A 12,242-nucleotide genomic window follows, 5' to 3' on the forward strand; every position below is an offset into this window, starting at 1 on the left:
TGACTCTTTCTCCTTGACTGGGTTAGTCACCTTTCTGCTGTGCTTCCATATTCATTTCTCTGGCATGTGTATTCCTCTGGCATAGCAGGAAACACACTGCATTCCATTAGTTTTTGTGGTTTTTTTAAAATTAATTAATTAATTTATTTTTGGCTGTGTTGGGTCTTCGTTGCTGTGCCAGGGCTTTCTCTAGTTGCTGCGAGCAGAGGCTACTCTTGGTTGCAGTGTGTGGGCTTCTCATTGCCAGGCTTCTCTTGTTGCGGAGCACGGGTTCTAGGCGTGCTGGCTTCAGTAGTTGTGGCACGTGGGCTCAGTAGTTGTGGTGCACAGGCTTAGTTGCTCCGTAGCACATGGGATCTTCCTGGACCGGGGCTCAAATCCATGTCCCCTGCACTGGCAGGTGGATTCTTAACCACTGTGCCACCAGGGAAGACCCCTCCCTATGAATTCTTAAAAGAAGAATCTTATTGTCTAATTCTTTTGAGTGCACCAGTATTTTATGCTACTGTGCTATTACCACGTAATGTTTTTTAAACAGCGTACTGCATTTCCTTTATTTTCATTTTACAAACATTTATTACTCTAAATTTGTGCCAGATACTAAAATACAACAATGAATAAGTAAACTTTCCCTGTCTTTAAAGAGTGAGTGCTCTAGAGAAGGAGACAGACTTGTAAACACATTCTTTATCCATTATGCTAATTAAGTACTGGTGATTATGTATGTCTTTAAAATGCAGCGCTAAGACCTTGGTATTTTATTTTTTAAATTTATTTATCTTTTTGGCCACACTGCCCAGCTTGTGGGATCTTAGTTCCCCAACCAGAGATCGAATGCAGGCCCTTAGTATTGAAAGCACAGAGTCCTAACCACTGAACCACCAGGGAATTCCCAAGCCCTTGTTATTTTAGAGCTTGTAGCGATAGACACTCAGAGAAATGTGCCAGCAGCAGTGTAGCTAACTGGAATAAATTCCCAAAGGAGAAGTGTTACTCTTCTTTAACTAGAGCTACTGAGATGCACAATATGCCTCCTTGACGTTTCTTCGTCTTCTTTAGTTGTTCTTAGTAATTTTCTTAGTTCTGTGGCCTCCTCATATGATGGAACCATATATGATGATACCAAAAATTATAAGCCTTCAAAACAAAGAATTTCAAACAATTACGTATCGGGTGCTTTTGATACTGTCTATGGTTTTTGATGTTATTTTCAGTTGATTCATCAATAAACCTCTGTAGGTGAAGAAATTTGATTTTTTTTTTTAACTCTAAAGACTAACCATTTTGGAGACAGAAGAATGCTAAGGTACTTACCATCTAATTCAGTGCTCTGAAGTGCTGAGTCTCTTGCTAGAAAAGAAAGAAGGTTATGAGAGGTTATCCTAGGCCTTATTCATCAAAGGCCAGGTGTGGCCAAGCTTGTTTAATAGAAGAGTTTTCAAAATAGCTTTGGAACCTCCACATTAGATTGGGAGGTGAAGAACTCCAGGTGAATGGTTTCTGCTCTGACTAAATTGGGAAGAACTTACGGGAGGAGCTAAAATCTATTTTAGTTGGGGGTAGGAAGGAAAAGGCATTGACTTTCTCAGTTGCAAGTTTATCAGATCACTGGTATTACTAGGAACTGTGTCGCATCTAATCACTGCAGATGATTTAGGTCTCGATTACTTAAACTCTCTCAGATTTCTAATGCTGGAGTGGTGCCTAGTACAATACTGAGTCATGGAGATAGACATTGCCATCCTTTGGAAGAATTTTGAGATTTGTTGACTATTTCTCCATGAACCTAATACAAATACAAGTGGAAGAATGAACTATTCCAAGATTCAAGCCAGTTTTTTATTCCAGAATATGAATTACGTAGTAATTTATCCTTCACCGACTTTTTAAGGGATTTTGGCTTTCTAAAGGAAGGCTGAGATTGTGCACCTGCCTGTCTGCTTTAGCTACTTCTTGGGAGCAGGATCATGTCTTACTACTTACCTTTGCATTGGGAACAGATAGCATATAAATGGTTTTTGAATGAATGGACAAGTAAAAGAAATAGTGTTTTGTTTGCAGAGTTGTCCTAGCAGTACATAATTCCTTGAAATACAGAACTTCATGTATTTTTCTAAAATACCTTCGTCATTACATTTTATCTGTAAACATCATTGTCTGTAATACTTTGGGTTCACTTAGATTCACTTGTGGAAAACATATTCCTGTTGCTTCATCACAAATATAATAGCCACTAAAGGATTAAAATTCTGCCATTAAAATAAAAATCAAATGTTAAGATATTTATGGGTAACGTAGAATTTGCTAGTAAACGTATGTTTGGAAGTTCTCAAATAACCCCTAGAGGTAGGGGTAGGGATAATAAAGAAATTCCATACATGTATTATTTTAGAATTAGCTTTCACTTGGGAAACAACATTAGCTTCATTGCATTCCTAATCTCCGGAAGCGAAATATGGTCCAACAGTATTTTATGGTGCTCAACTCGGCAAGGATATTTTTCTATCTTTGGAGGTAAGAAAAGGGTAAAATCTTGACGATCTAGTGACATCATTATCCAGAAGGAATAGGTTTGTTGCCTCTTGCCTATAGTTTGTCTTGGAGTGCTGTGCTCATCAGAGGAAGCCAGAGTGAAAGGAAAAGTATGGATGGCTGTTTGGGCCCAGTTTCCAGGAATACTTCATCCTGTGTAGCGTGGGGTCTTCTGTTTCCTCTCTTCACGAGTGTCCAGGCTTATGATGCCATAGTGCCAAACATGGATTTAATTGCAGCTTCTCTTCTTACCTTTTTTGGTAGACATTTTGACTTAGTCTTTTGATTTCTAGGCAAGCCTAAATCCCTGGGAAGCTAAGCACTGTTACCTTGTTTACTGCATCTTCCAGGAACCCCGTGTGTTTAAAGGGGGTGATGAGAGCGACAGGAGAGACAAAAAGGACTTCATTTGTAGCGCCTTCTTGCAGCATTTTTCCCCCAGTGCTTTCTCAGCTTGGTTTTCCTTAGATTTTGGGGGACTTTTACGTGGAATTGGAAGTTCAGAGTTAGCTGACCAGAACTCTTTAACATAACAATGATGGCTTTTGTTTTTGGCTAAACTGTCTGGATTGTTTAAACAATGGGTGCTTATTTTTTTAAGCATGCTTCAAGAAGTCAGTCTATATTTGAAGTGAAAAGAAAGCTCTTGGGTGGAAGTCAAGTCATTCTCTTCTTATTCCAACTACAAGACCACGAAGAAAGAGTTAATGCCTTCTGTCATTTTGGAAAGTACTTGGAAACTTTAAACATTGGCAGAGTTAGTTAAATTACTGCTTGACAGCTCAGTAGTACTCTTTTGGAGCACACTGAATTAGGGTTGTACAGCTACATATTGTGAAAGTTAGAAATATAGAAAAGTGACTCACTAAGGTTGCTGATAATAAACATAGCAATGTGGATCTCTTATGTTTCTTTTAAAGATTAAACATTTTTCATTACTTCAGCTGTTGGTTACTTTACCTGTTGGCTATTGTATGTATAGTTGCTAGAACTCTCTCATTGCAACACTTGGAGCATAGAACTTATGCATTTAGCAATGTAGTCCCCTGGCAAGCGTTAGGAAATCCTCAAATGTCTTTGTGAAATGCATAGATTAGCAGTTGTTCCATAAGGATAATGCAGGGAAAGAATGAATTAAATCAGAAACTTTAAGGATTTGAAAATGGGTGTCATGTTACTTTAATAGTAGCTGAAAGAATAGGGTATTTTGTACTGTAGGTGACTTACTGGATTCCTTTACATATTTATTTATAGTTTTAGATTGTAGCCATTATGGTAGGAAGTTATTTGCAAATAACTGTATGATCTTGGGCAAGTCATTTGGCCCTTCAGAACTTCAGCTTCTAAAACCACATCAATAATAACTACAATATGGATACCACATTATAGTTTTATGAATGACTTTACATAAATTACATAACTTACATAAATTATTTCATTTATTCCTTAAAACGCTCCAATAAATAAAAGAATTGAGACCTCAGACAAGCCCTTCCCTCTCTTCAGTGGTGGCGCGTGCCGACAAACGAGAGGATGAAGTGGCCCCCTCTACAATTGGGGGGCTTTAACTGTTGGAACTTAGTTTGGGGATTATCAGTATAAATTGGAGGTACAAGAAAATCTGTCTATAATTCCTTATTTTGTTCTTATTTTATGTGGATTTTGTTTCTGGCATCTGAAATTCTTATCTCTTTGTAGAAAACTCTTAGCTTCTGAATCGGTGAATTTCTATTAATCAGGTTGTTTAAATAGACCATATTTCTTGACAATTTGTTCAAAATCGTTTAAATCCTTAGTATTTTCTCAAAAGGCAGGTTAAAAGTTAGAGGTAAAGAGAAGTTTTTGCCTTTTCTCAGTATGACTGAAAATAAGATGGTTCCTTCAGTTATTCTTGGATGCATTCTTGAATTGGTGTAGTCAATTCATCATCCCTTTCACAAATGCTGCTGCCCACCATTAAGTCTCTTATCACAGGGCATTTAAAAATGATGCCATAAAATGCATGTTGAGAATCTCTGGATCTCAAATGTATAGAAATCACATCTAAATGTCAATTCCTGAGTTAAGGAACTGACGATAATGGCAATTTCAGTCTCTATTAATATTTAGTAGACAAGAGATTATGATATTGTAGATTATTCCTTATGTGTCTGTAGACTTAACTACCTGTTGAAAAGGTATTTGTTTTATTGGGGCTGTATATTTCTGCCATTGTACTGATTTGCTTACTTGAATTAAAGTCATTCTTTAATTGTTTTGGGCTGTATCTATAGTTTGAAATTTAGGACTGTCCCCTATGTACTGTGCACCAAAGGTGACTTATCAATGCATTGTTCAGTTACTACACAGCTCCTATTGTCTGTAATGAAGCCATATGGCTGGGTCCATTTATTTCAGTATTAAGTTATTTTATAATAATATCCATATGAATGATGATGAGTAATACATAGAGGCTAAATTTTCCAAATTCATTTGTGTCTCCTCTGGGCATTTCTCTGGGATATGTTCAGATTCATGTTTTTTTTGTTGTTTTTTTCCTGATTTTAAAATAATTTTCCTTTGTTATAGGATGAGCAGTTCTTAGGTTTTGGCTCAGATGAAGAAGTCAGAGTACGAAGTCCCACAAGGTCTCCTTCAGGTATGGCCAGTTAAATGCATGGCATCTTTACGTTTTGTTTGTTAAGAGACTGGTGACTTCCCCTTGCCTTCTTTGCATGTAAAGGGTGGTCTTAAATACTGGGGTTTTTTGGGTGCCTCCTTCCCTTTCCCTCACACTAAGTAGGAAATGGCTTATGAGCTAGACCTCTTTAAGGGACCTCTCTCTGTCAGGCCGCTTTTGGTTTATCCTTGATAATGCTTCTCTATGGGAACCACCAGAGGCATGGGGGCTGGATTTCCATGGAATGCTTGCAAAACCTGGTAGGCAAATTGAAGGTTACCTACTGAGAGCAGCATCCTGACATTTACACATTTTGAACTGTGTGGCAGTAAATATGACTTTGGAAATAATTTGGCCATTGTTTTTTACAGATGAAATTTGGTCTACTGTTGTCAAAGAACTAAAAACAAAATGTTGGCACTGTATGAAACTATTTTATCTGATCCTTGAAAAACTGTTAAAATAAAGAAAATAAAAACGACATGGGTATTTCCATTTATTAGCAATATTTGTCATTGTTCTCAATAAGAATATATCTAGAATGTCTTGAAATTCTAGACTTAACAGCAGTTTCCTGCAAGATGATCCTCAGTGGAAATAACATTTAATGGCTTGCAGAATTGTTCTGTATAGGAGAGGGCTATAGATCTTTTGATGAAAAAAACATTCCCCATCTGCGCTGCCATTCTGACTTCTTGTATGGTTGTCTTTGATTTTATGTGCATAGACAGTCTAGTTAAATATGATGTTGTTAGCTGTGCTTTTGGTCCTTGACATAGTTTGTGATGTTTGTTAGCATTTGCATTTCATTTGAGTCATCATATATTATATAGTAATCTAACTCAAACACATAAGTTGACAATTTTTCCTTTCCCAAGTGGTGGTGGTATTGCCATTCTAGTTGAGAGGACTTAGCCAGTAGTATTCCAGTATCTGTGCCATTTAGACAGTAGCAATATTCTCTTTAAGATGTGATGAAATCTTAAAACTTCGTATCAGGTGATGTTAGAGATTGTCTGGTCTAACCCTTCATTTATAGATAATAAAATGAGGCCCAGAAAAGACATGATGAGCAGTTTACTTCTGACTGATTTGTGAGTTCTTTGAATGTGTTGTGGATTATGGAAGTTAGCAGAGCAGGACTCTTCTCTATTCTGCTTTTTCTCCCTGTCCACCAAGAGCTTTTTTTAAAAGATGGATAGAAGAGGTTTTCAGAATTAATAAAGACCTATGAGTAGCCAGCTTCAAGTCTACCAAGATTGTAAGGAATCTTGTGATGTACTTCTGGGTAGGAGTTTATTTTGTTAATTCACAACCCTTTCTTGATGGTTTCCTCAAGTTTGTTTCTTGGCTGTCAGTGTACCTTAAATGTTGTTTTTTGTTTGTTTTTTTAAACCATCTGTGTATACTTTATTAAGAAATGAAACTGTTTCTCTGCTGTCTTCTAGTCCATTACTTTCGTTGTAATTAGTATATATTGAGAACAGATTTGTGAATCTTAATCTATTAAGAGAGGTTTCAAGTTAATTGGTGAGGAAAGCATTTATATTTAGAAAGCTCAACAATAAGACCTTTGTTGATTTCTGTTCTGTTAGAAAGCTGGTTCCATAGTCTAAAATGTTCATCATAATGGCATAAATCTCTTCTGGTGCCTCTTAGGGGAGGTTTTAATCTCAGAAGAATGTTGAGTCATATAAAGCACTGAAAAGTCACGAGAGAAGAGATGATATGATAGAGGAGGCAACTCGTAATACATTTAGAAAGTACAGACTATATGTGGTGATCAAGCTGTGGTGTATATAAATCAAATCACTATGTTGTACACCTGGAACTAATATGTATTGTATGTCAATTATACTTCAATAACAAAGAATACATCTTTAAAAAGAAAAGAAAGTACAGACTATACAAAGAATTTTAGGGAGTTCCCAGGTGGTCTAGTGGTTAGGATTCCAGGCTTTCACTGCTTTCAGTGCTGGGGCCTGGGTTCAATCCCCGGTCAGGGAACTGAGATCCCACAAGCTGTGCAGCATGGCCAAAAAAGAAAAACAAAAACAAAAAAAGAGAATTTTAGAAAACAGTGGTTTTTCTGAAGTCTCTTGATAAGCAGCAAATTGAGCTGATTTATAAGTTGGCAAATTCCTTTTATTTAGAATAGAAGAAATCTGATTTAAATTGTCAGTTTGCTCTTGACATCAATTATGGTTAAATCTTTTTTGTAATTTGAGACTAACTAGTTCAAGAACCTGTAGGTAGGGGAATAGATTAATGGACATCTCATGTCATTTCACTGATTAGTTCACCTACCACGGAGTTCAGTGATCTTATTCTGATGTCTCATGAATGAATGTTTTTCTTTTCAGTGAAACTTTTTTTTTTTTTTTTTCGGTACGTGGGCCTCTCACTGTTGTGGCCTCTCCCGTTGCGGAGCACAGGCTCCGGACGCGCAGGCTCAGCGGCCATGGCTCACGGGCCCAGCCGCTCCACGGCATGTGGGATCCTCCCGGACTGGGGCACGAACCCGCGTCCCCTGCATCGGCAGGCGGACTCTCAACCACTGCGCCACCAGGGAAGCCCCAGTGAAACTTTTTAAACTTACTTTGGCAAAGCAGATTGAAAATATAGGGAGCTGAGCTGCCTATAGGAGTTGGTATATTATTGTAGCCTATAGGAGTTGGTATGTTGTTGACTGAAGAGCACCTTGTTCAGATTTATTAAAGCCAAAATTCTGAGTTTAAAAAATGGGATGACTTACTATAAATGTGTTCTCAGATATTAACTCTTGGTGGCTACAATATGGAAAAGCTCATACAGATTTTTTTAAAACACACCTTTTTTTAATTCAGAAAAAACCTTCTTGTTCACCCAAAGTTGTAGGAAAATTAGTTTTATATATTAATTGCTCAGTTGAAAACCTCTTATTATCTTAGTTTTTCTATCAAAAAGGTAGTTAAGTGTTCTTTTAGGTAGGATGTTATTTACTTGATTTCTTTGAGGCAGGTTTTTGGTGAAAAGAAACTAAGCACAATTAAGATGTTTTATTGACTGATTAGACCCAGGTAGAGTTCAGTACAGAATGGCTTGTGCTAAATTATATTCAGCTTAGTTAAGACCTAAACTATAAAGCTAAATATATGCTCTTCATTGTTTAATTTCTATACACAGTTAAAACTAGTCCTCGAAAACCTCGCGGGAGACCTAGAAGTGGCTCTGACCGAAATTCAGCTCTCCTCTCAGACCCATCTGTGTTCTCCCCTCTAAATAAATCAGAGACCAAATCTGGAGATAAGATCAAGAAGAAAGATTCTAAAAGTATAGAAAAGAAGAGAGGAAGACCTCCCACCTTCCCTGGAGTAAAACTCAAAATAACGCATGGAAAGGACATTTCAGAGTTACCAAAGGGAAACAAAGAAGATAGCCTGAAGAAAATGAAACGAACACCTTCTGCTACATTTCAGCAAGCCACAAAGATTAAAAAATTAAGAGCAGGTAAACTCTCTCCTCTCAAGTCAAAGTTTAAGACAGGGAAGCTTCAAATAGGAAGGAAGGGGGTACAGATTGTACGCCGGCGAGGAAGGCCTCCATCAACAGAAAGGATAAAGACCCCTTCAGGTCTCCTCATTAACTCTGAACTGGAAAAGCCCCAGAAGGTCCGGAAAGACAAGGAAGGAACACCTCCACTCACAAAAGAAGATAAGACAGTAGTCAGACAAAGCCCTCGAAGGATTAAGCCGGTTAGGATTATTCCTTCTTCTAAAAGGACAGATGCAACAATTGCTAAGCAGCTCTTGCAGAGGGCAAAAAAGGGGGCTCAAAAGAAAATTGAGAAAGAAGCAGCTCAGCTGCAAGGAAGAAAGGTGAAGACACAGGTCAAAAACATCCGACAGTTCATTATGCCTGTTGTCAGTGCCATCTCCTCGAGGATCATTAAAACTCCTCGGCGGTTCATAGAGGATGAGGATTATGACCCTCCAATTAAAATTGCCCGACTAGAGTCTACACCGAATAGTAGATTCAGTGCCACGTCCTGTGGATCTTCCGAAAAATCAAGTGCAGCTTCTCAGCACTCCTCTCAGATGTCTTCAGACTCCTCCCGGTCCAGTAGCCCCAGTGTTGATACCTCCACAGATTCTCAGGCCTCTGAGGAGATTCAGGTACTTCCTGAAGAGCGGAGCGATACCCCCGAAGTTCACACTCCACTGCCTATTTCCCAGTCCCCAGAAAACGATAGTAATGACAGGAGAAGCAGAAGGTATTCAGTGTCAGAGAGAAGTTTTGGATCTAGAACGACGAAAAAGTTGTCCACCCTACAAAGTGCCCCCCAGCAGCAGACCTCTTCCTCGCCACCTCCACCCCTGCTTACTCCACCGCCCCCGCTGCAGCCAGCCTCCAGTATCTCTGACCACACACCTTGGCTCATGCCTCCAACCATCCCTTTAGCATCACCATTTTTGCCTACTTCTGCCGCTCCCATGCAAGGGAAGCGAAAATCTATTTTGCGAGAACCGACATTTAGGTGGACTTCTTTAAAGCACTCTAGGTCAGAGCCACAGTACTTTTCCTCAGCAAAGTATGCCAAAGAAGGTCTTATTCGCAAACCAATATTTGATAATTTCCGCCCCCCTCCACTGACTCCTGAGGATGTCGGCTTCGCGTCCGGGTTTTCTACATCTGGTACTGCTGCTTCAGCCCGATTGTTTTCGCCACTCCATTCTGGAACAAGGTTTGATATGCACAAAAGGAGCCCTCTTCTGAGAGCTCCACGATTTACTCCAAGTGAGGCTCACTCTAGGATATTTGAGTCTGTAACCTTGCCTAGTAATCGAACTTCTGCTGGAACATCTTCTTCAGGAGTATCTAACAGGAAAAGGAAAAGAAAAGTGTTTAGCCCTATTCGATCGGAACCAAGATCTCCTTCTCACTCCATGAGGACAAGAAGTGGAAGGCTTAGCACTTCTGAGCTGTCACCTCTCACCCCACCGTCTTCTGTCTCTTCCTCGTTAAGCATTTCTGTTAGTCCTCTTGCCACTAGTGCCTTAAACCCAACTTTTACTTTTCCTTCTCACTCCCTGACTCAGTCTGGGGAATCTGCAGAGAAAAACCAGAGACCAAGGAAGCAGACTAGTGCTCCGGCAGAGCCATTTTCGTCCAGTAGTCCCACTCCTCTCTTCCCTTGGTTTACCCCAGGCTCTCAGACTGAGAGAGGGAGAAATAAAGACAAAGCCCCTGAGGAGCTGTCCAAAGAGCGAGATGCTGACAAGAGCGTGGAGAAGGACAAGAGTAGAGAGAGAGACCGGGAGAGAGAGAAAGAGAATAAGCGGGAGTCCAGGAAAGAGAAAAGGAAAAAGGGATCAGAAATTCAGAGTAGCTCTGCTTTGTATCCTGTGGGTAGGGTTTCCAAAGAGAAGGTTGTTGGTGAAGATGTGGCCACTTCATCTTCTGCCAAAAAAGCAACCGGGCGGAAGAAGTCTTCATCACTTGATTCTGGGACTGATATTGCTTCTGTGACTCTTGGGGATACAACAGCTGTCAAAACCAAAATACTTATAAAGAAAGGGAGAGGAAATCTGGAAAAAACCAACTTGGACCTCGGCCCAACTGCCCCATCCCTGGAGAAGGAGAAAACCCTCTGCCTTTCCACTCCTTCATCTAGCACTGTTAAACATTCCACTTCCTCCATAGGCTCCATGTTGGCTCAGGCAGACAAGCTTCCAATGACTGACAAGAGGGTTGCCAGCCTCCTAAAAAAGGCCAAAGCCCAGCTCTGCAAGATTGAGAAGAGTAAGAGTCTTAAACAAACTGACCAGCCCAAAGCACAGGTACTCTTTTCCATCTTGCCCATTAAAATCAACAGTTTCTCGAGCCCCGTCTAGGAGCAAGTTTTAGGCTGAGTGTTTCAGTTAGATCCAGGTATGGGAATCAGGAAAAGATGGTGGCATTCGCAGTGGTCCTTTACGGACGGGTAGGATTTTGATAGGTAGAAAATGATAGGGGAGAAATTTTTAAGGAGAGGAAACAGTGTAGGGTAGAGATAGAAAAGTATAAAGCATACTTGAGGAACGGGGATAGCTGGACTGGTACGTGTAGGAAAGCGGTGAACCAAGACTGAAAGGTACGTGGGGCCACATTACCCTGAACGCTGAGTTGTTTTGTACTTAATGGGTTTGGTGTAATGGAATCTGTGACTTAATTTTGAAGATGCATTTTTGCAGTCAGATTGTTTTACTGTTGTTTCCTATAGGAAACAGGGACGGGGGGAATCTCTTCCTCTGAGCTGTGAGTGATCAGACCAATAGAAAATAGGTATCTGCAGAATACATATGAGAAGCACTTAGCCTCAAGTTGTGATACAGAAAAGCTGTACAATTCAGTTAGTTAAGATGATGACAAACAGATTTTTGTAAAGAAGAGCTTTTTTTTTCTTTTTTTTAATTAACAAAGCGAGCTAAGCACTGGTCTTTTCTGAGAAAACCTGCCAATCTTTAGATTGTTTTTAAACATCGTCATGTAGTAGATGCGTGTTTATACCAACATGTCAAGTTAGGTTAAGATGACCACAAACTTAGGTTTTAATGTTATTCAGCGTAGGGCCACATTTACATTTAGTAATTCTGCCAGTTGAGAGGTCTAGCAGGAATATGATGAGACTTATTTCCGACACCATTTTGGATGTTTTTGGTTAACCTCCTAGTGGTAGGAGCCGTGGCTCTTCAAAGTGTGAGACATTTCTGTTTGGAGCCGTGGCCTTTTATACTTCCATGTATAGGTTATTTCCCCCTACTTCTCTGTTGATCAGGGAAATATAAGAAATAGTCTGTGGCTCGATAAGCCCAGTTTACACGAGAATGAGCTTCTTGATAATGCAGACTGGCAGCTTGATTTTTTTTTTGAGGAAAATTTTAAAGAAGTAGTATAATTGGGAATAGAAGCTTAGCTGATTTCTGTTTTTTGATTAGAATCCTTGTCTGCCAATTTTAGAAGTAGGTGATTTCTATATATTGATATGGCCTATCAGCTGGGAATAACTAGAGTTGTATGTGTTGAATCTATA

The 12,242-nt window shown here is 39.5% G+C and overlaps 1 protein-coding gene across 5 annotated transcripts in view; it reads left to right on the forward strand.

Annotated features, from left to right (window-relative positions):
* The window catches only part of KMT2A (lysine methyltransferase 2A), a 73,848-nt gene that overhangs the window by 20,860 nt on the left and 40,746 nt on the right, over window positions 1–12,242 (forward strand). For 4 of the 5 annotated variants that reach the window (XM_067751186.1, XM_067751187.1, XM_067751188.1 and 1 more), the window contains 2 exons: window positions 5,101–5,170; window positions 8,357–11,010. In XM_067751186.1, the coding sequence (XP_067607287.1) occupies window positions 5,101–5,170; window positions 8,357–11,010 (2,724 nt within the window). The remainder of the gene's footprint in view (window positions 1–5,100; window positions 5,171–8,356; window positions 11,011–12,242) is intronic. The other variant, XM_067751191.1, reaches the window with a different exon arrangement.

This window comes from Pseudorca crassidens, chromosome 9 (genome assembly GCF_039906515.1).
Source record: "Pseudorca crassidens isolate mPseCra1 chromosome 9, mPseCra1.hap1, whole genome shotgun sequence".
In the NCBI taxonomy this organism is placed as follows: domain Eukaryota; kingdom Metazoa; phylum Chordata; class Mammalia; order Artiodactyla; family Delphinidae; genus Pseudorca; species Pseudorca crassidens.